Source organism: Xiphias gladius, chromosome 10, assembly GCF_016859285.1.
Source record: "Xiphias gladius isolate SHS-SW01 ecotype Sanya breed wild chromosome 10, ASM1685928v1, whole genome shotgun sequence".
Lineage (NCBI taxonomy): Eukaryota > Metazoa > Chordata > Actinopteri > Istiophoriformes > Xiphiidae > Xiphias > Xiphias gladius.
Window position 1 is genome coordinate 15,280,079 of NC_053409.1, and position 24,572 is coordinate 15,304,650.

At 40.1% G+C, this 24,572-nt stretch overlaps 1 protein-coding gene across 1 annotated transcript; it reads left to right on the forward strand.

Annotated features, from left to right (window-relative positions):
• The first annotated feature begins 1,665 nt into the window (after positions 1–1,665).
• On the forward strand, positions 1,666–21,065 carry htr1d (5-hydroxytryptamine (serotonin) receptor 1D, G protein-coupled). The gene is made up of 2 exons (XM_040137448.1): positions 1,666–1,930; positions 18,545–21,065. The coding sequence occupies exon 2, from the start codon at positions 19,499–19,501 to the stop codon at positions 20,657–20,659; it is 1,161 nt and encodes a 386-aa protein (XP_039993382.1). The 5' UTR covers positions 1,666–1,930; positions 18,545–19,498; the 3' UTR covers positions 20,660–21,065.
• The last annotated feature ends 3,507 nt before the right edge of the window (positions 21,066–24,572 follow it).

Sequence of the window (24,572 nt, forward strand, 5' to 3'; positions counted from 1 at the left end):
CTCATTAATTAACCATAAGCTGAAACATGTAAGAACATTCCACTGTCAGAAAAAATTAACTTCTGACCCTCCATTTAGAAAGAAATATTTCAAAGTGTTGAACCACAAAATTGGTCTTCACTGTATTTCATCCCCATGTGTTTTCTCCACTTCCCCAGGACGGCGATGAGATCAAAGACCAAACTGTCCGTTTAAAGCTCAGCAGTTTTCTAGTCCCACTTAAAACAGCCCATTAAGCATGTGTGTACACATGTGTGTGTAGGAGATGTGCATCCATTTCTTCATTAACATTTTCTACACTTGAAGAGCCTGCTAATTAAATTTCAAGGAGCTAGTATCGATTGAATTAAAGATTAAAAAAAACAAAAAACACAAGGAATGGGAGAGAACCAGGAGCACAATCAACGTGGATTTGTGCAGATCATGTAAAAGAAAAAATTTAAGACGCTTTACTCTTACTTAAAAATAGAGCTTTTTGGAGAACCCTCCAGAGATTGATTCTCTGATATCCATAGGAAACTGAGCACTATGATGACGTAGTATAGTATAGGAAAATATGAGCCTAAAGGAAGGTGATCCTGGGATCGCTGAGTTGTGCATTTATCTAAAATTTATTTGGGGAAAACAAGAGAAACATATTTTATGGCAACATATGCTGAATACTGTGCCGTCTAAGGGCAATGGCATTATTTAAGGGAACTGCTTCTTTGCCATTTTACCTCAGATTTAACTGGTGTCTTTCTCTCGCTAGTTTACTATATAGACCGGTGCTATATGTGATTCAGCTTTAAAGTTCAACGTTTCCAGCCATGTTTTCAAGAAGAAGCTGTTCAAGTCCACATCTTGCAGGCTGCTGGGGTCTCTAAATGCACTATCTGCACGTGGTTACAGTAGTCTGTGCCCTCTCCAGGCTCTCCATCCATTCCTTATGGCTGCTGCCTGTTCTTCATCACTGGTAAGTATTACCACCCCAGCTGATTGTCAGCAAATATTGTCTGTGTGGTAAAGTTAATAGGAGAATGGGTGAGATGTGGATTTGACACGTGACATGACATGTTTTAGCTTTCTCTCTGCATTTTGTTCCCTCGACCGTTGGAAATTAGTAGAGTTCATTGCAAACTGTGCAAATAGACGTCAACAACAAGTTTCTGCAGTCTCATCTTGCGCCCGATCTTGAGAACCTGTGCCCTACATGATGTAACAACAACGGGGCGGACTGTCAAAGAAATCCACTGAATTACTTTTAACACTCGTCTGTGGCTGCAGTGGGTAAATTCGGTTGGGGGGGGCGCCGCTCTGCCAGTCCCGTCAAACCCCCCCCCCCCAGAAACGTAGGTTCGACTGCACATTGCTGACGTCTCTCTGATCTCCCCTGGAGCAGAGTGATTCGCATCAGCACCGGGAAGACCCCTCGTCTCTCCCCGGAGGTTTAATCGTCGCTGGAGACAACCCACAACGAGCTGCGTCTTGACGCATCGGACGGAGCTCCGCCAGTGAAAAACTCGGGTGATTGAACTCTGGAGTAAAGCGCCTCTTTGTTTATGTTTTTTTTTTTGTTAGTTTTTGTTGTTGTTGTTTTGGCAGCGACTGCCATCACGTCGTTAGAGATCAGAGTAAATAAATACGACTCGCTCAAGTTTGCGTGACAACGGAGGTTCTGAATGCTGCCCGCCGGACCAAGTTAAGTGTGTTTACATGCAGACACACTCGCTTCTGCTTGTAGAGGAGACGTGAAGCAGTCTCAGGACTCACAGCAGTAACAGCTACAGAGGCTGTCCGCTGGTGCCCTTTTAATGTGACGAGTCTGTATTTCGTTACGCGCGTAAATGAAGGACACAGCTGCTGGGATTCCCCGACTGATGTTGTCCTGCACTTATATCAAAGAAGAACGGGAGGGGAAAAAAACACCAAACGAGGAAAAAATGACATGGTAAGTTTAACAATCTTTCTTTTTATAACCTTTCCATGGGTCCGTGGTTCTTTGTTACCATTACGCACGGATCCGCGGGCGCAGGAGAGATGAAATTAGATAGTATTTCAAGTCGATGCGAAACCAAGAGTGAAGTATAATCCTTAAATTTGCAGACAGACTAAGAAAAACATCATCAGTAAATCCTGAAATAATCCCATACATACGAAATGCAACAGAGTACGATAATGTCGCTTGTGATTACCACTCGCACTGTGTTCAGTCCCGAGAGCACTATTTTGGTGACACAATGAGAGATGAAGATGCCACAAAGTAGGTTATGATAAGGTCAGCATAAGCTTTTGAGCACCAGAGACACAATATATGAGTCCCTATGGGGAAATAACAAGCGCTTTACATGGGTTTAAGGGTGTTAAGCCAAGAGAGTTGTGAGGAAAAGATTAAACCCACATGGATAAACCCGCATGAAGCTTCAAAATAAGGACATTATATGTTTAAAAGCTGAAAAACCCCCCACCAATCTCAGTTCATCAAGGACAGTTACTGAAGCTTTGTAATACTTTACAGATTTGCCCTTTAGCCATGGGCAGGTGATAGGAAGGTGACAGGGACTTCTTCTGACTTGTTGTCTTGTTATAGCAGTTTGGATGTTATAGCTGTTAACTCACTAAAGCTGAGTTAGGCTGATACGCAGGTGAGCAGTTTGTAATGTGTTTAAGCTTGTTTCATTTCAAAATAAGGCTTAAATCTCTGTATGATGACTGAACACAATCCGCTGCTGTATGCAAGGTGCTCCAAGCCTGCACAGTTTTGGTGTATGCCGCTGAATTCATTAAACAATTGCAGAACAGAGAGTTACGCTGTGATATTGGTTATAGGTCAAACCATAAGGATGATAGGGTTTGTGGGAGACATTAAAAAAACATGTATGTTTGATATAATATTGAATGAGGAACTGTGCAAACAAATTTAATATCATCCTTATCTTCTAATTGGCTGTTTTTGGAATAAAAATATCTTAAATAAATGAGAAAATGCTTCTTCTGCCATTAGTAGCTGCTGGTGAGGAGGAGAGGTTAGCAGCCCCAGCATTAAATCCATTTCAAGCCGGAAAAAAAAAAGAACTGTCCTCTGTGCTCTCAAGCCTTTCAGAAACCCACTTTGGTCTCTCTTCATAGAGTGAGAGTTGCATTTTTGCTCTAAGTAGCTTCCTGATGTGAGAGATACTCAGCAAAATGAAAGAGAATCACCATCACGGTGCTCTGATGAAATTGTTTCTGAGCACACAATGTCCCTCCATTTCGTTGGGAGACTCGCACACGTGGAGTGTCCTCTTTCGCTCTCACGCTGACACCCCTTTCTCCCCCATCATCTCACAAATACACACACACACACACACACACACACACACACACACACACACACACACACACACACACACGCACTTTAGCTACCAGGGTGTGATTGAAGACAGAACTGAATCGACATCCCCAATATGAAATTCCTATTCATACCATGCCATCTCTGCTTCCTACTTAATAATGAAAACGATGATAAGAACTAGAAACAACTTATCTTGGATTATGATATTTTTGAATGTGTCATTTTCTTACATAATGATGGAGGAGTTTTCTCCCCTCATGGGCATGAGAGAGAGCATATTACAAAGAGGATTAATTTGTAGGTTATTAGGCAAAGTGTAAAAGTCTGGTTTAATAATTAATGTAGGAACAGACAATTAATGCCTGATGGTTTCAAGAGAGCACCACATGTGCAGCAACAGCTCCCTAATATTTAAATGTAGAGGATATAGGAATTTAAAAAAGAAAAAATAAAAAAAAAACACCATCTATCCCTCATGTACCTGGAGTTACATTATTATTTTTTCCCTACAGAAAAATCTAGCTGAAACTGACATGCAGCCCTCCCTGCTCGGACAATCACTCCTCTCATTCAGGGACGAGTGAAGTGATGCTGAGAGTCAGGGGTATACTGTATAAGATGGGTAAAATATAAGGACAAAAATCAAAATTTACAATCTTACTTTTAAGCTGACCTGAACAAATGCCATTACAAATATATACTGACAGCAAGTGATACAGTAACTGTTTTCTAAACCTCTCCCGCAAATAACAATAAGTACAGGTCTTTGTTATCCTTTCCAAAACAAAAAATACAATCCCAAAAGTGTAAGTAATCACTTAAACAGTATGATTGTCTACTCTCACATAAGCTGCAAACATTAGCATGTGCAGCTATCTAACTTGGGGTACTTCGTACAGTTGTGAAGGGCATCCAACCCCCCCCCCCCAAAAAAACCCCTACATTCCATAACAGACACCTAAAATGTATCTATCAACAACAAGCAAAATTGATTTGTAATTGTGCAGCATCTGGACATGCTTGGTGATAAGTTTTTGATTATTTTGATGAAAAAGTTATCAAAGAAGATCATTTGAGCTGAGCTGTCATTGATAGCCGTGGTCTTTTTCTTTAGAAAACAACAGTTAGCAGCCAATGTTAACTACTAGCCATGTTCAGATGTGTGGCACTGTATGTTTTATCATGTTTTTAGCATAAAACTCTCTAAATAAGTGTTGCAGTGCTGCAATGAACTTTTGTTACCTTGCTCTACGTAGGTCAGCTCTACAACTTTACACTGACAGATCCTGTGTAACATGACATATCATAAAATTAGAGGAAATGACCATTGCACTGTTTCCTGAGATTAATAGCAGATTAGGCACCTACGGTGAACCATCACTCGATGTAATGGTTCTGGTTCTCTCCAGCCTTGCTCCACTTATGCTTAGTAGGTTGGTTGCTCAACCACAAAATCCTTGTGGCTACTCCCCTGGGACACACCTGGCAAGGATTTGTTGTTGCCCACCCTACTGTTCCTTTGCTTAAAAATCACACATTTGACATCAGAGGAAGCCAAGAGAGCGTGAGGAAAGGCATGTGTGGCGTGAGATTTTGAGATCTGTGTCGATTGCGTGAGTCTCACGCTCGGTGAATGAGAGTTGGCAGCCCTGGCTTAATTATCTAGCTAGCTAAAGTTCAAAAATTCTGCCAGCGACAGTTGTCATTTCAGACGGCAAAATCAAATACAAATGAGAAGCCTGCTTTGTCAACCCCTATCTGAAATCAAGACCCATATTCTTCAAAAATTACAAAGAATTTTAAGTAGTTAATCTGCAACCATTATCAATGTAAATTGCATCATGTGCCATGCAAGAACGGAAAGCTTGACAGGCGGAGCGGCAGTAACTGAGGGGAACAATGCTTAGCAAATCTTGATTTACACCATAGATACGATGGTCAGCATGGAAGCCTCTGTTGAGACACATACAGTGCTGTAGCCTACAGTCCTCACAGCTTTTTCACTGTAATTCACTGACAGTACCACAGATACAAATAGCATTCGCTGTGTAACGCATTGCACATTTGATTTGGTCTGGCAATGCATGACTGGAGTGTAACATAACTCAAGACCTGGAGGTAACCGACTTGTTGGACTGAGTTGAGACTGAGAAAACAAGAAGCAGAGATGTATGAAGTTGAGTTACAGCCTTGTTCCACACATTAAGCATTTGTCACTACGTAATCCGTGTAGCCCCAAAATACCTCTTTTTCGGGATGTATTACTAAACGTAATCCAGCAAACACAAAAAAAACATGTGGTAATTTATTGCAGTGTCATCATTACATTGTTTGTCCTGCAGACTGACTCCACTGTTTGCAGAACTGTCCAGCATGTGAGTAGCAGGAAATACAGCTGAGCACAGATGGTGGGGCAGCGTCTTTGAAGGAGAGTTTACCATCCAGCTGCGAAACATCCTGCCCGAGTACATATGAATTCTTTAAAGTATCAGAGAACGCTACATATAGTCATGTGGAGTTTGTTTTGCTACAAAGGAAATGTCAATATTAAAATAATGACCAGGAGATACTGGGAATGCATTGAGGAAGATGAGATGAACACTGACACCAGACTCATTAAATGGCCCGCCTGCTGACATGAGATAGAGCTTACTACTGTCAGCCAAACTAGATTTCCTAAACTCGGAGAGAAGCATTCAGTGTGACAGCAGGTCTCAGAGCATCATTATTTACAATTCCCACTACTACTATAACTGAAACCAATGAGTTAATATGCCAAAGCAGTAAAAATACACAAGGCAAACTAAATTGGCAGGCAGGAGCCATTGTCTTCCACTGAAAGCAAGATCAAGTAAACACGCCGAAATACAGTAAACATGCAAAGAGGTTAGTAGGCTAGAGCATCAAAGGCTGAAACTGAACAGTACAGGAAGACCAAAGGGAAAAAATAAACACCACATAGCACCAATTCATCAGCGGCTGATAGACCTGAAAGCATCCAGAAGAAGAACCAGGTACAATCATATCAGACATCCAATGTCAGGCCAGAAACACACCAAAGGCCTGACATGATCTGCAAAGAAACTAAGAATCTAATGAAAGCATAATAGCAGTACAAATGAAAAAGTTACTGATATCACCCTGACTTCCTAACATAAACAATACTGATCATGAAAATCTTCCACAAATTGAACAGGACCATCCAGCTGCTGACAAGTAATCTGCTTCTACCCAACAAGGAAACTCCTTCCAGCATTATATCTGCTCAGCTGAATGGACACGTATATCAGTACACCATTTGAGCTCAGACTGCGGTTTGGAAAAAAACACATAACCAAGACTCGAAGAACTAACAGACCAAACTGAGAACAGTCTGGCCCAACTACAGGACAGCCAAGGCTGAACACAAATGTCCGCAAATGCTCGGGACAACTAAATACTAAAAGCATTCATCAAGAACTCAGCAGACTTGTGGACAACAACACAAGACATCAATCAATCAAAACTCAAAACCAAACATTCGTCAAGTTCAACATTTACCATGATGATATTAAAACCCCACTGTCATTTTGCAAAGGGTTCGACCCCTCCATCAGGGCATCAGCAAAAGTGGATACAAGTACTGTACAAATGCCAAGAATAACCAAGAAATCATCTAAATGACCCACCTTAGCAGGATTTACAACAATAATATTGGGAATGGAAATGTGTGGATGGTACCAAAACCAGGGAATATATTTAGGACAGAAATTATGAGTGTGAGATATTGGCGGATTTAGTGAGTTATCCAAGAGAAGCTGCTGATATCAAGATATGGATTTCCTTCACAATGAGAGATTCAAACAAGTCCAGCTCTAACCCTCGAGTCCAGGAATGCTAGCGACAACACTCCAGGTTTCCTGCAAAGTTGTATAGTGGAGTCGCCCTATAAATAAAGAGTGCCTCCGCTAATGCCAGAAGAAGTCATTACATTTTTATGTAATATACAGGGGTGCTTATTGAGATTTACAATGTGTCTACACAGGAGGCATAGCATGAGCAGCACGCTGGCAGAGCAGTACTTCATTTGTGTCATAAAGGAGGTGTTCATGTACAGTATTGATTGTATGTCACCTGTATTTTGGCAACGCTTAGAGCCCAGTACACAATCACTACAGTTACAGAATTGAAGTGTAAAAATGAGTTGTGTAGATAATGGAATTGATCACAACAGGAGTGTATCTGTTCCGTCAGGCGTAAGACGGAAAAATGCAGCTGAAACGCTTTCTCTGTGGACAGGGGAAAGCATCATGTATTAGGGAAAGCAACGCAGGAAAGGTCATGTATTAAATTTATGACATGATTGTCTGAACCATCATCCGGTAATTACATTAAGGAGATAATGAGATTAGATGCTTAGGGATCTGTCGGCTTCAGCATAGCACGTGATTGCTAGAGCTATGACATTGTATGTTTGCTTCACACTTTACTCAGAGCATCACGTAGCGATGTCGGGAAAAAAAGAGGTTGCCGCGTCTTTACATGTTGGGAAAGGTTGATTCAGATGCATAGTTATCCATTTAAGTATCATAAGCACAGGTTTCAAAATATGAAAAAGGGGAGTTACAAGGAAGTCACAATAGCAAAGATAGACATTTGCAAATGTATTTGAATATGCAAATGCACACATTGCATTGCGCCCCAGTCTCCATTTCATGTAATGCTTTGCTTCTTTCATCAAATCCTCTTGTCACTCATAATGTTGCTGAGTTTTCTCTTTACATTTGAATTAGAGAAACCCAGAAAATTGAGACTGTAACAGTGGTAATCCCGTTGGATTTACAGCCAGGATTATTCACAAGGGATTTGGACTCAGTATGAAAAAGCACTTTTTCCAATCACAAACATCTGCCTTCCCCCTCTCGCTCTCTGTTCTTCATTTTTTACACCATTGTCTCAGCAGAGAGTGAACTCCACTGAATCCATTTTACTGTCTCAGGGCAATGTTAATCATGTTTTGTCTTTATTCAGGATGATTTTAACCTCAGATCTTTATGTTCTTCTCTTTTTCCTATTTAATTTTTGTTGCATTGCTCAGTTACTTTCGTCTGTATTTTTATTCCCTTTCTTCTCCTTGTCTTGTAGTCCAATTTTTTACATGTTTTTTTTACATAACCCTCTGTCTCCGACTAATCTAGGGTCAATCTTCCCATATAATTAGAGCTGAATCCCAGGATTGGGCCCTCCAGATGAAAGTTGTAATTTTAGATCATGAAAACGTGTCACTTACCACGAGACAGCGGGGGTCATATCAGAATCCATTCAAGCCTTTACTCCCCACTCTCACACCAGCATCTCTGCCACCCAGGCCATTAGCGTTCAATGTTTCAAAATCGACTACTTGTTGAAAGATGCCGGTCTCCATTGCTTGAAGGCAACTGAGGGGCTGCCACAGGTTATCCAAGAAAGTAATTTGTTGTCTTAGAACCTGTAGGTAGAAATATTGAAGTGAAAAATAAAGAAAATGCAGGGTTTTAGAAGTGTCTGTACTATAGCACTCACCTGACTTTGTAGCGCACATTTTATTACTGTATATCTACTGTATTAGGCAGAGCTGAAAAGTTAAAAAATTACAGCTTTTGATGTAGTTTTCATGTTGTAATAACAGTAGTTTTTAAAAGAGACAGATTAAGACAATACTATAGAACATTATTCAAAACATTGTAGTTCCAGCACTAATAACCCTTGTGCATATCTTACAAATTCAGTAAGTATGCATGTTGTGTGCCTGCTGCCACAGTTAAATGGAGAAAAGTGCTTTTTTGTGGGGTAGTGCTTACTTATATACCCATACTAGGCCAAGACCAAAATAGAAGGCAATGGGCCACATGGAAGAACCACTCGTATAAACAGATTCATTCTTAAGTGGCATGTACAAGTGATTTAAGATCATTTGTGGCAGTCACCAATTTCCTCGTACTTAAAACGTTTGTAAGCATCTAATTTAGTGTTACTGTGGTGGCTCCCTGCATCCTGCCGGGTAATCATTTCCTCTTTAATTCTGTGACAGTACAGTGCTGCTCTGATGGCATGTTGTTGACGCCTGCACTATCAAAATTTTCTAGTCGTTTCAAAAACACCCGGTCTACTCTCCACCATCATCCTGTCCAAGTGAGGTTCAAAGGAGGCTTAAGTTTTGCTTAATTGATGGCTTTCTCCTGAATCATGGTGTTCAATGTGTACACCTGTGTGTTTAAAGACTTCGGAAAGGTTGATGATTGCTTTTGATATTGGACTTGCAGACTTTTTCTCTGGGGATGTGCAGTGCCATATGGATCCATCCTGCTTAATTGACAAGAAAATCAATACACCATCTCCATGAAGGTTAAAGCTGTTACAGCCTTTACTGCCCTTTTAAAATTGGTAAAAAAAAAATCCAAAGCATTTTTGACCAAGCTTCCAATAACAATAGTCACAGATTATACTTTAATAAAATCAACTAAGCTATAAACTAATTTCCGAGGAAAATACTGTAGTTTCTTTGAACCTATTTTCACATTGGGAGAGAAGTTTATTTGCAAAGCATGTTTTAAACACAAGGCCATTTCAAGAGCTTATATATGGCCACAAACCCAGGAAATTCAGTAACCAAGCACGCAACGGATAAGTGACAAAATAAAGTACAGATCAGGGCAGATCATGAAAATGCGATTTGAGTGTAGTTGGTCCCAACAGTTCATCATACACGGTGGTTTGGCCACCTGTACCCTTCACCTTAAACCCTTCTTAAAAAACAATAATTGATCTTTGTGGTCTTAACTGACGTTTCAATGAAAAATCCTCCTTTAATACAAGATTACCTCTTATCCAGCTAATATTGCTTTTTAAATTATATTTTTGAATCAGTCTAGTCTTGGCACGTATATTTCACACAGGAAGCAACTTTTAATTAAACTAACGACTTTCTGATGCCAATGAACGCAGGCTTATTGCTGAATGGGAATCCTTTGACAATACTCCAGTTTTAATTGAATGCCTAGAGTTATAACCATCATGTTTATCGTACACTAAAACACATAAGTTTGTGTTCTTGGCACAAACCATACAATGTGCACAAGATCTGATCAACCTACACTGGTGCAGCTGGAGAACAGTCTTTCACCGCCGCAGCTCATCTTGCTCACAACATACACAGTGCTGCAGGGCTCTATTCTCAGTCCAGTTTCACTGCACATGCTAACAATCAGCCACACAAATCTTAATATTTCATTTCACTGCCATGGCAATGACACCCAACTATTCCTCCTGTTAAAGCCCACTGCCTCTGTACTACCAAGTTTTAAATCTGAGGATCAGAAGTCAGACAAGTAAAATATGAATTTGTCTTTTTTAATATGAAATAAAATCCCTGACATGCTGAGAGAGCCATTAACGCCATTCATTTTGTATTTTTACATATGTCGCCATTCAGTTTCAAACGGTCAGAGCATCCTTACTTTCAAGTGCATGAAATTGACCAGGGACAGATTTTGCATCCATGCAGTTCTTTTCATTTGTGTTTGACCAAATTTCGTGGTGGCATCTCACTGCTGTAGATTTTTTTAAGTCTTACTGTATTTTAGTCACTGGCCAAAGGAAAAATTTACCGTTTTTTATTTTTATCCCTGCACAATATTTCAAACTCGATGTGGCTTTGGTGAACAGGTGTTCCTGTTAGGGATGGTAACTTTGTTTTATGTTATTTACACTTACACCACATTTAGTCCAAAAAATTAAAAAGCCAAAGAGAAACTGACTTGGTGAGAGCAGGAGTCAGAGAGAGACTACTTTGACCATTTGATTTTTAGGCTAATGCAACACAATTATGGCAGTAGAACAGAGCTTGTATTCGTTTATATGTATTGTATACAAATACAAATACACATACAAAACACACACACACACACAAACACACACATATATATATATATATATATATATATATATATATGCGCATTTCTTGTATGAACTTGTAGTCTGAAAAACTGAATCTGCAACAACTTTATTATTTATATATTTTGGATTTTGCCTTTAGAGAGAGACAAGAAACGTTGGGGTATGACATGCGAAGTGTGCCCTGGGGCACACGTCACATAATTCAAGATTCAAGATCCTAAATTTAAAATTCAATTTAATTATCATTATGCAACACAAGATTGTATAACGAAATTACAGATGTAGTCTGCTTTATGCTACTAACAAAAAACAAAAGTTATATAAATGAATGAATAAATAATCAAGTCATAAAAATAAAACTTTTCGTGGTGGCGTGTGGAGGATGAATTCAGTGGTCTCACAGCCTGAGGAAAGAAACTGCTCCGAAGTCTGTTGGTACAGCAGTGGATACTCAATTATAGCTTGCCAGACGGCAGTAGGGGGAACAGCCTGTGGCTGGGGTGGGTATTGTCTTTTAGTGTCCTTTGGACTCAGCGCAGGCACCTCGCCTCACCGACATCACTGATGCTTGGTAGATGGTTAGAGATGATGTTCTTGGCGGTTTTAATCACCCGCCGCAGAGGTTTCCTGTCCACGTTGTGATGTTTCAGTTAGAATGCTTTCTATTGCTCCTCTTTAAAACAGGAATTTTGCCCTTTTAAGTTTCCTTAAGAGGTACAGTCGTTTCTGAGCTTTATTGGGATGTAACTTTTGCAATGTAATTTTCATCTTTGTGGTATTTTGAAATAACTAGCAATGATTAAGAATTGCAGTGGAAAAAATTCTAAAATCACAACTATGAGACACTTATCTAATAAGTAATTCTTGAAAGCTTACAAATATCCTATAGGAGTTTAGTATAAAGTTTAATTTTGTACATGAGTGGTAGTCTGTGCAGCTATTGTAGCAAGCTGAGAAGTTCAATGTTGATGTCCATTGTTGATGCCAGTGTACTGCTGCAATAAAATGGTTAATTTAATGTTAAGTATAATGTACAAGGTTACATATAGGTACTGTATAAGCCTGGGTGTAAGGGTAGATTTTTCAATTTGGGTACTAGACTAGAAATGGTTTGCTGAGACAAGACTTGTTGGAAAGAAAGGTTCAAGGCATTAATGTGTTTGCAAGGAATTTGGTTTGTTGATGGTGAGGTTTCATTTATTTGGGGTTGGAAATTGGATTATTTTATGTGGATAATGGCAATAATTTTATTTTGCTTCAGCAAATTGCTCATTTCTTCTAAAAAAATAATGACAGGTTTGTAAAACATTGTACCGATTGGTTGATCTTGTGTGAACTTGTGTGATCCTGCACAAGATCACAAATTTCTGGAAATACTACCTGGAATTTATCTTTTGTTTTTTCAATACATAATTTAGCACTAAGAATGTTCTATTTGCGAGCTCTTTTATCATCCCCCAGATCTAAACCAGATCCCCGTTTGTCCTGTGACTCTCTCTCAAACTCTTCTCTCCTCCTAGCGCACATAGAGTTGCACATAGCCGGCTGTGGCAGACAATCTCTGCATTAGCTCATCGCAGGCCCACTCATAATAAAGAGCCTCTCAGGTGTCTTAGATTTACCCTGGAACTGTTCCACTTTCTAAGGGTCATGCACATACAGTGAAGAGTGTATTATTTTGGAGTAGTGTAAAAAAAAACATAGGTGGGAAGGTTGTCTCTGCAGTAGGAGGCTTTGATGTGATGTTAAAGTTGTTGGAAGCTGCAGTTTAACTAATTTAAGCCTCCTGCTATGCACCCTGTTAAAACAGCAATACATTTGGGGACTTTCATTAACAGAGAAATCTTCGTTTTCCTGCTAAGAGGGTAAATTGTACCGTTTTCAACAATCTGCTCCCTTCCTGTCTGCTAACAGAAGAGCTGAGATTATCCCGCCCAGCCTCTATAACGAGTCCTGGGGTTTGTACCCAGAGGTTCGATTTGTGTGTGTGTGTGTGTGTGTGTGTGTGTGTGTGTGTGTGTGTGTGTGTGTGTGTGTGTGTGTGTGTGTGTGTGTGTGTGTGTGTGTGAGTGTGTGTGTGTGTAGGTGGATGGATGGTTGCAGGGTGGTGCAAATGGTGCATGTATGTGTGATTGTACATGTGCAAGCTTACGCACACATGCAGCCCACACAGCCTGAGAAAAACACCTACTCTCCACACTCCCAGGCACCTGCAAACAACAGAGATATGATAAACACTTGAGCCCTCGAGAAATAATGGGATTTCATTTACTATTTCTTGAATTGCAGTGTGACATGCCAGCATGTTACACTTCATACAGTCATTCATGAAATGGTTTTCCATTGTTCTGCATAGCTGTGCTGCTATTTCTGTTGGTGAATCTCATTTTATAGGCATGTTTCTGTTTTGATCATACACACTTTAACTTTTAGGCTGTACTTTAACAGATATCAGTTCTTAAGTCATGTTGACTGTTCAAAAATTCCTACCAATCTTTATTTTATAATTTCATTTTCCCACACATGATTCAGCCTTCTGTAATAACTCTCGATTCCTTATTTGCAGGGTGACAAGCAAACTACATTGTAAATATCTATTCCTATTGCGAAATCAAACAACAGCAACCTGGACTGCAGAGCGACTGTAACGACAAGCATAATGAGCCAAAGCCATTGGGAGTCTGTGTTTGGCTATGAGACAGTTAAAAGGCAGTTCACCTACTTGCACCAGTATAACAATGATTATTGTTTGAAGCCAAGCACATGTCTGTTAAGGAGAACATTAACTGTAAATAAGAATAAAGATTTAATGATTTTAAAACCCAAAAAAAGAAGTTGGAAATGCCTTTTCAGCCCAGAGTAGTGTTTCAGGCTGCATACTGACACATTCACAGAGACTTGAGTATAAAAATCAACCTGAAACAATAAAAGTGCGGGGGTCAAAAATAGGATTTTAAAATCGCCAGTGGAAATTATGCCTTTGTTTGAAGCTGAACTGATTATAAAATGGTAAACAGCATGATTCTGTAGAAAAAGGCAACTCAACAGATCCCCATGACTCCTTCTTTATCTACACATTCTTCCATTTACCCCATCAACAATCCCCAGCCTCTCTCTCAATTGATGTAAACCCGCACCCCACCCCCCCACCCCCCCGCCCACGGGCGCACACACACACACACACACACACACACGCGCGCGCACACACAAACACACACAGAGTACATCCTAGCTCACCTAGCGTTGAGGGCACACTTGAGTAAACACCAGACATTAGCTGACAGCGGAGGTAGCGAAGGTTCTACCTCCTCTCAGCTAAATCAATTAGCCTATCTCCAGTGGGGCCATGCGGTGTTTGCAGGGCTGCTGGGTTCAGAGGGTATTACTGTTTCACCCAGACCAGCAAACAGACTGCTGCACTCTCTGCAGCATCTGCTTGGATTTGGCCCAAGCCTGAAAGGTATGAATTGGAATTATAGTGAATGGGGTGTGATGCAAAGGAGCCGACTGGGCAGGGCTGTGATATTGTATAACTCCAGTTGTCTTTGTCAGACCCACAAGAACAAATTTTTTATGTTGTGCGTATGTTTTTATTGTGATCTTGCTTTGTTATACCCTCTTTTTTAATTTCCCTCGTTTAAAGGAGGATAAATTCACATCTCACCTCACTGGGCTGAGCCATGCCTTACTGTATTAGATCTTCTATATGAAAGCCAGATATAGACACTAATATATTTCACATAAACAGTATGCAGCCCAATTTCAGCAAGGCCTGTTCTTGATTGAAAATCTTTTCCTCTCATCCACTCATTATGAACCTCATTATCTCATTGCACTGTAAACCAGACCCTTAGGAGATAAGCCTTGCCCTCGACTTGTTTGATGTGTAAACGGATAAGCTATTCAACCATCTATCAAACATGCCACTGTACAGATATGTTTGTGTGTGTATGTGTGTGTGTGTGTGTGTGTGTGTGTGTGTGTGTGTGTGTGTGTGTGTGTGTGTGTGTGTGTGTGTGTGTGCGCGTGTGTGTTGTGTGAGAACTGATGTGCACCAGAAACATATTACAGTGTAGCAGCTTACAACAGGGACAAGTGAATGAATGAGTTGATGCTGTCCACGACAGTCGTCTTACTGAGCTCGCTGTGTGGCACATTCAGCACTACAACACTACGACAGGGCAATATGACCAGACACTCATCGATCTCTTCTGCACTGATGCAAAGAAGAGTGACGGTGAGGTAGTCGCCCTGTGTCATGCTTCATATCAGTAGTTACAGCTATCTGTCATATGTCTGCACGTGATGTTTTGTTTGAGATGCGATCTTCTTTGCATCTACAGTACATGCAAAACAAAGATATTCATAACGAGAGCGATGTGTTAAAGGGCACGCCACCGGTTTTACACACAAAGTGAAGTTTACAAATGGTGAATGAGGAGAACTACGGGCGCTTTTTCTAAAGTCTAAGAAAATAACCCTGATGACGTCATTGTGGTGTCATCGGTTTTGGCTGAATACCTGCATCACAACCTGGGGATGCGGAGTTTAACAGATGTAGGCATTTCGGAGGCAGGGAGGGTCTAATGAAAGATGCTATGAAATGACAGTATGGGAAATGTAGGATCCAGATTTTAGGAGGCGCTACTCATTCTAAGGACTTAAACTCAGGACATCTGCTGCTTCGATTTGGACCACCTGTCTTAAATCTGTTTCTCACAGGACCTTCATTTAAGCGCCTAATTGCTGGAGTGCTCCTCTAACTTCTGACTGGTGTTCAGAAAAGGACAGAACGCCAAAATGAAACAGATACTTTACCTGTGTCATTTACTAGAGATTAATGTAATTAGCTGACTTAATGTCTTTTGTTACAAGAAGTGACATATTTGATTTTAACAATTTTTCATACTTGTTTTTTTCTTTTTTTTTTGAGCAGGGAAAATAAGGCAACATAGTTTTAGCAAAAGGTTCATATTGTTACTTTGTGTTGCATAATCCCCTGACCACTGCACAATGATTAACAAATATATAAACATAATAGCACTTCCACTGTTTCAACAGGCAGAACTTTAAGTAACATGTCTTTCCTCTCCTTGATAACAAATCCCCTTTGCTTTTAAATTGTTGTACGTGAAGAGAACAAGGCATTTGACATTTGACGACAGAACGGTACAGGACTGATGCTCATGGTTTAGCATACCAACCATTGCACTTAAAAAAGCTAAAAGAGCTGTTCCTCCTTGCAACATCATTATAATTCATAAAAGCTGCAGTGCAGGTCAGCAGGGCTCAGTAAGACCAGCGTTGCACGTGTTTGTCTGGGTGGGTAAGACCAGTACCTGGTGCCCTTTTCTTTTCTTTGCTTTGGAAACAGTATGTACACGTCTTTGATGGAGGGCAGCCAGTAGTCGACTACCCTCTTGGCCATTTGAATGTCATGGTGCAGTCTTATACTAGAGCAGGGCAAAGCAGGCACAAAACATATGCTTGTATACTGTGCCATGTGAGGGAACTTTAGGATAGCGGTTCCTATAACTAAAGCTTAAGATCTTATGTTCTGTTGGTTCTGATTAGGAAGGTAACAGCATGTCACCTCCATCCCAGGTTTCCATTTGAACTTGTTGACCAGCTGGTACAGTACTCTGCGTTTTCTCCAAAACCGAACGATACTCAGTTTGGTTTATAAAATTGTTCATGCTCACCTGAGAGTCTGCAAAAGAATGCACTAACCTGACGAGGCTGTTTTCATCTGCTATTTAATATGCCTATTTGCTGTCATAGCCGAAGCAAGATAATTCCCCTCAAGAGCCCAGCTGCCAGTCAACACTTCAGTTAATGGAGGGGATTTGCAGAGCTGTATCAGGAACAAACATGCACTCAGAAATCAGTCTTGACACTTGAAATGTACCAGCAGAAGGATGTGCTTAGTGTGAAAAGGCAAATATTTGTAATTACTGCTGCAAATATCGTTGTTTGTTTTTTCGCAGCTTTGTTCCTTAGGATTCAAACTTTGCATAGCTTGTTGACGTGTGATATAGAAAATATTCAAAAGAAAATAATTGACAAGTAAACAAACCCCATTCCAATAAAAAATCTTGTTCATTTGTGTCCCTAATCCCTCTTGTGCACACCTCAGTCATTTTAGCACCGAATAATGTTATGAAATATGTTTAAAGTAAACCATTTACCAGCTGTCACTCGGTTGACTAAGGCATCAATTCTCTCAGGTCTTAGCAGTATTTGCTGTGTGGGTTGTCATACAATAACAGGTGGTTTCAGCTGTCATAACTCCCCATTTTAGCTTCAATGAGTCCACTGAATGCATCACCTAATGCATGTTTTTTCCTGTTTCCTCTGAATTATAATTGGTCTTTATTCACACGACTGCAGTTAAATAATAAATTAAAGAAAACAATCATTTGAAGTATTATCCCCTTGGGATATGATACCATATTACCACATTTCACTTCCTGTCTCTTTTAACTTATTTGAAGGTAAGTCAGCTTTCCTTCCTGTCTTAATTTTGTAGCTCTTACCTGGATGCAACATGGTCAGTTTCTCTTTGTACCACTGTGCTCCAGTTTCCGACCAAAAATCTATCTGGGGCCTTCTCAGTGAGAAAAAAAAGTTGCTGTTGCTAATGATATTTGATTTAAAATAACATTAAAAATGGTCTTTTGCTGTTTTTGAATATTTAATGTAAAATCAAATAACATCCCGAGGCTCTCAGACAGAGGTGGGAAACATCTCAACCAACTGTACATTTTTTTGTGTTTTTTTGGGGAGGGACATTTCTAAGAGGCATAAAAGATGGGAAATGACACACAACCAACTGGTTTAGAACAAGTTACATGCAATTACATGGTCAGCAACTTAAACCACTAGGCGACCACCCCAGGACACTCTAAAATTATATTTTAGGGCGTCATTTTTAGTGAAGCATTTTCATTGGAAAGCATGTGATTCTTAATGCTAAGAATTTACATTGGGAAAGTGTCTTTATATTCAATTTACATTTCAATTCTAGTCTCACAACAAATGTAATAAACGAACTCCATGGCAGAAGGTATGTGGGTGTTAAGTCCATGTATCAAGTCATAATCCTCCATATACAGGTAGAGGTTGAATTTACAGGTTGTTTTTGTGCATTTATCTCCTCTAATGTATGTGCTTTGTCATGTAGGTGGTTTGTTTCCGTGTGTGTGTTTGTGGGAGTGGGTGTGTGTGGGCGTCTGCAGAATATGGGGGAGGGGATGATGGTAAATTGAATATAACTAATCTTCCTTCCTATTTTCTCCCCTCATTTGTGCCTCCCAGGGAGAAGCTGCTGCAGAGGAGGCTGCATAAAAGTCAGACAAAACCTTATCTGTGTGGACACTGCGACTGAAAGTTTATCTGACAGACAACACTGTGAAGAGGAAAAGCTAACACACAAGCATTTAATACTGGCAACCTGAAAAAAAGCTTTGCTGAACATGGTGTTTTAGTGCAAATTTCTATATATCTGCCAAAACCACATGGACATCCAACAATTATCTTCAATCAGACTGGATAATTAGAATATTTCCTCGTCTGGTTTTGATGTTGATCATGTAAGTGTACTGTTCTGGCTTTCCAATATCACCAAAGACAGGACGCACGGCCAAGTTTCAATGCAAACCTCAAATTAAAGGGCTTCACACAGACTTCAGAATAGATAAGAGAGACAACAAGCAAACCTGTGTATCTGTCGTCATCATCTTCGTACATGCAACTCCCCGCTTAGCTTTATTGAAAAGGAGGAGCCCATTAAAACATTTGATAGATAGGAAGGCTTGGTCTGAAGGTGTTGCTGCCAGCTTGCTGCTGGTTGGAGATGAGATAAGAGCACTGGGGAGTGAGAAAATAAGTGGCTGTCTGATGGGAGCTGCATGCAAAATAGGATTCGTCTGTCCTGCAGCTACACCAGTGAGGCGAATCAATATTGGAGAGGAGAAATGGACAAATTAGTTGGTTTCAATTACATGAGCATTGGTCGTGACCTGTGAACTGTTTGCTAAAGGTTGATATGAAATAACAGGATGGGAAATGAAGAAAAATACTGTCTTATTTACTGAAAGGAGCATAAAAGACAACTTTTTATACTTTCTACAGCCAAAAGCACCAGTGCCACACATGAGTACGGGCTTCTTCAGTGCCATGCATGACCTGATCTGTGTGCTGTTTTAGATTATAGTGATGCGGCTGCTCTAAACCTTCTAGAAACAAGGTTTTAAAAGGAGTAGAGGTGAGATGGAGCTGGATAATAGCTCACTGGGCTACTTCGCCAGCAACTTCACAGTGAGTCCTGACACCACTACCATTCCACCCTGGAGCGAGGCCACGCTACTCGGCCTGCAGGTCTCTCTGTCTGCGCTGTTAGCTATCATCACCTTGGCCACCGTGCTTTCAAACGCTTTCGTCATCGCCACCATCTTTCTGACCAGGAAGCTCCACACACCCGCCAACTTCCTGATCGGCTCCCTGGCCGTCACAGACCTGCTGGTGTCTATTTTAGTCATGCCAATTAGCATCGTCTACACTGTCAGCAAGACCTGGACGCTGGGGCAGATTGTTTGTGACATCTGGCTGTCGTCTGATATCACCTTCTGCACGGCCTCCATCTTGCACCTGTGTGTGATCGCACTGGACCGCTACTGGGCCATCACAGATGCCCTGGAGTACTCAAAACGACGCACCATGCGCAGGGCGGGGATCATGGTTGGGGTGGTGTGGGTGATCTCCATATCGATTTCTATGCCTCCACTTTTCTGGCGGCAGGCCAAAGCCCAGGGGGAGCTCACAGAGTGCGTGGTGAATACAGATCAGATCTCTTATACCCTCTACTCCACCTTCGGCGCCTTCTACGTTCCCACAGTGCTTCTCATCATCCTCTACGGACGGATCTATGTTGCTGCCCGCTCCCGCATCTTTAAGACGCCATCGTCCTCGGGGAAACGTTTCACCACAGCACAGCTCATCCAGACCTCTGCAGGCTCCTCTCTCTGTTCTCTTAATTCTGCCTCCAACCAGGAAGCACACCTACACTCTGGCAACACGGGAGGTGGTGGAGGAGGAGGAGGGGGAGGATCGCCTCTGTTCATGAATAGTGTGAAAGTGAAGCTAGCAGACAGCGTGCTGGAGAGGAAACGTCTGTGTGCAGCTCGGGAGAGGAAAGCAACCAAGACTTTGGGCATCATCCTGGGCGCTTTCATCATCTGCTGGCTCCCATTCTTTGTTGGCACGCTCGTCATGGCCATCTGTAAAGAGTGCTGGTTCAATCCGGTGCTTTTTGATGTATTTACCTGGCTGGGATACCTGAACTCGCTCATCAATCCAGTAATATACACCGTGTTCAACGATGAGTTCAAACAGGCTTTCCAGAAACTAATCAAATTCAGACGGTGCATCTGAGAAACCTTACAGAGGATTAAAACTGACCTCTCCAGGAAAACATTGAGTGAAAGAGACAAAGAAAAACAAGATAATGGTAAACACATGCTATGTGTGATATGTTTTTGTTTTTTACATCATACAGCTCCATGCAATATCTCTTTAGATTCCTACAGTATATCGATTTTATAGACTTATGCATGCATGCTTAAAAAGAATAAAAAATCTTTACCCCCAAGAATTATGGAACTCATCTTCAAAACATAAATAAAGGGGATTTGAAGTCTATTTAATGTCACAGGGACAATGCTGATATTTCTTGAACAAAAGCAGAGAAAGACTGGTGTGACTGTATGGAAAGAGTAAACTCAGAATGACTGGATTCAGTCCAGCAGCAATGAAAAGCCATGAAATATATGTTGTCTTGATTGCTGTATCATACTGTATGCTGCTACTCCCATATAATGTTTCTGTGGTACAGTAAAGAACTTAGAAAGACCAAACACTCTAGAGATTCAGTAAAAATGTCTCCATATATGCAGTTATACTTGAAAGTGGTGCATGTGTGTGTGTCTGTATGAGTGTTGGTAAAAGGTAGTTACTTTACTGTAATATATGCGGGTTTGAGGAAGGGAGGACTGTCAAGTGTTTCACATTTATACCCGCTATTCTCCACTGAGGTTTGTCTCGTCATTACAGAGACTGAAATGGAAACAGCTTTTTCACTCTGCCTACGAATATCAAGTAACACCCCGTACCATGGCAACAAATAAACCCTTCCAAAAAATCTTATGAAATGATACACTCAAGCAAGAAGGACGAGGTGAGGGCAAATGATCAAAGTACTAAGAGAAAATAGAGAATTATTAATTTTGAGGAATTAATTGATTAGTTTGTTTGTTTTCTTAATGTAAATGTTTGTTTTGCCTTTATGTGAAAAATTGGCAGATGCAACATGCAGGAAAACTGATTATCTAATGTTATATGATGACGATGACAAAGTTGACATGGATAATTTCAGTGTTTTTTGACAGTGTCTTCATGAAACTGCTGTCTGCTTTATTCTTCTGTTGATGTGCTCATTCCTGACAACTACAGACTTACAGGATTCAAAAATACAATGACGTTTATGAGGGATGGAACTAAATTTAAAATAGATCAGATGATCAAAGTATAAACTAATGTCTAGAGATACTGTTAACATAAAAAAAAGAGTTAGGGTATAAAAAAAAATGACCCTGCAAATGTTATAAAGACATGAAAGATTGGACAATAAACAAGCTTAATTTGAGATTAGCCATCACAATTATCATGTAGTGGTCAACATGGATAATTACTGGCCAGGTCTACGATCGCTGTTGACACTCCTCTTCCTAAAGGTCCTGAAAATAAATGTGAGTTGTTACAACTTGAACCAACTCAACAACTCTTGGCAATAATATTACATGTATCTTCTTGACAAATGCATCTAATCAAACTTATACTATTAGCAAGTTTACAACAGCTTCTCTACTGTACTCACATGTTAAATGTTAAATTCTTGCACCAGAGCATAACAAAATATGTCACACAATTGTGATTCATTCTAAATGTTATGAAAGGAAGCCTGCTGTGCCATTTATTAATAAAAAAATCTAATCAAATTATTATAATTATTATACACTCAGTTGTCAGGTTATTAGGTACACCTAGCTAAAGCTAATGCAGTCTAATACAACACACCTGCAGTAAATCCTGCGTGGATGAACGTTACAATGTTCAGTTTTTGTTGAAGCTGTGCTAAAGAGGAGTTGATTGAACTGTATGATCATTTTGGAGGCTGTAATCTCTGGTAATGTGGAACCACGTTGCGATATGTTGACAGGTGTTCCTATTATTTTGTCCATCCCATTCAAATCAAACAGCCTCACTGGTAGTGAGTGGGAAATGCGTGACCTGAACTGCTGCTGTATTTGGTGCAGGTGGATTTAGTCATTAGTCTCTGGAGTGATCAAAGAAACCACGTATTTACAAGCCTGATTCTTGTCATTAATGAAAAAAAAAAACTAAATATTTAGTTGAGACTTTAAACTGCTATATTAACAAAACAAAACAAAAAAGGAGTCGGATAACCTTGGATCCATACAATGGATTGTTTTCAGGAAGGACCACTGGTATGATCAGAGTTCAGCATGTGCCTGCTGCAGGCATCAGTTCAAAGGGCTGGTGGCGAGCAACTCAACATCCAGACGACCTTGAAATGTATTCAATGGTTCTGATTCATTTTCCAGTACAATGGGATATGCAAATTATGAAATTAATAGAAAAAACTATATAACAAAAATTTTTCTTTTCTCAGTTTTTGGATGTACATGTTTGCAGGGAAAGTTGCAGTTACAGATGCAGTATACTGTAGGCTTAGTATCTTTTCAAGTGACTTACTCTACAGATTCACATCAGACCAGAGTAAACCATTTTCACCTCTGGAGCAACAACACAGGTTTACCTACTGGACTTTCATCTTTTTCTACCATCAATTCCTCATGTTAGGCCCTCAGAGTGGCTGCCGTCTATACATATACATATACTCGCTCTCTCCACAGGTCTGAACATGACTGGCTGGGCTGCCTGGTGGATTGGACAACCTTTGAGATAGTCAGTGCATTCATGCTGGAGCAGACTACTTTCAGTCCACAGGAAAGAGACCAGCTTAGCCACCTACAATTAATGTATCATTGATGTGCAATTTATTGGTTCACGTTTCCAAAAAGTGCTTTGTTTGAGCCACAGGCCCACTGTGCAGCAGAGTATGGCTTTCATAAGACGTTACCATTATAGATGTCATGTTGGTTAATTGGTTGATTTTTAGCCGTGCTGGCAAAATGGCTCTATGGATGTCAATGTGGATCAGTCAGTCCACCTCACTGATCCAGATTTAAATATCTCAACAGCCACTGGATGAATTGCCATGAAACTTAATGTCATTCATGTATCCTAATGATCCTCTGATTTTTCCTCTTGCGCCACAATTAGGTTTGAGTAAAATGTCTCATCAGCTATTGGGTGGATTTCCACTTCACAGTCGTGTCCCCCTCAGAATGAATCATAATAACTTTAGTGATGCCTTAACCTTTGATCTAGTGCCATCGCCAGATCGTTTCATGTTGCCCAATACTTTGGTTTGCGATGGTGAAAAAGTTCCAAAAAATCTTCAGAAAAAACCATAACTCGGCAGTGACAGTCCAAAGTCACAATGATTGACTACTGATGTCTCACATATTGTATCATTTACTTTTAGAATAAAATGATAAAGTAGGGTAATAGTCATTAATTTGTATGTTGTACATACTGTATAGAATTATTATGTAGTATGTATTTGTGACACAGCTTTACACTAATTTTTATCACTTACAGTCAGAATAATTATCTCCATATTGGTTTAATGTTGATGAGGATTGTATGTCCTTTTAATATCATTTTCAAATTCAGTTGTCTAAGAAAATGAAATCAGCCTTTGGTCAGAGATGTCACTCAGTTGCACACCAACAGCTAAGTAGGACACAAGTAAAAAGGTGGACAAAAAACATTCATACTTTTTCTTTTAACATACCAGCTACAGCTTTAAATAAATAATCAATTGGCATAGAAGCTAATGGCTAATGTAACCTTCAGAGTGTCAAGTGAATTACACTGTGAAGCTCTGTGAAGAGAGGCCATATTACTCTTGTGTAACAAAATGAATGTGCTCATTGAATTTAGAGGTGGGTCACATTTAACAGTGTTAGACAAATAAAACCTAATTATTCAGGACACAGCATTAAAGATACCACAATTAGCCCACCAGCTATTGATTTATGCCTTTGGAAATCACTCAGGCTTACAAATGTATCTAAATTATTCAGTATGAAGAGAAGAAATTGAAACAAATTACATAAATGAAAACGTATCTGTGCAA

Excerpts from the sequence above, each read along its gene's own strand:
- htr1d (XM_040137448.1), top strand. The coding sequence starts at position 19,499 with ATGGAGCTGGATAATAGCTCACTGGGCTACTTCGCCAGCAACTTCACA.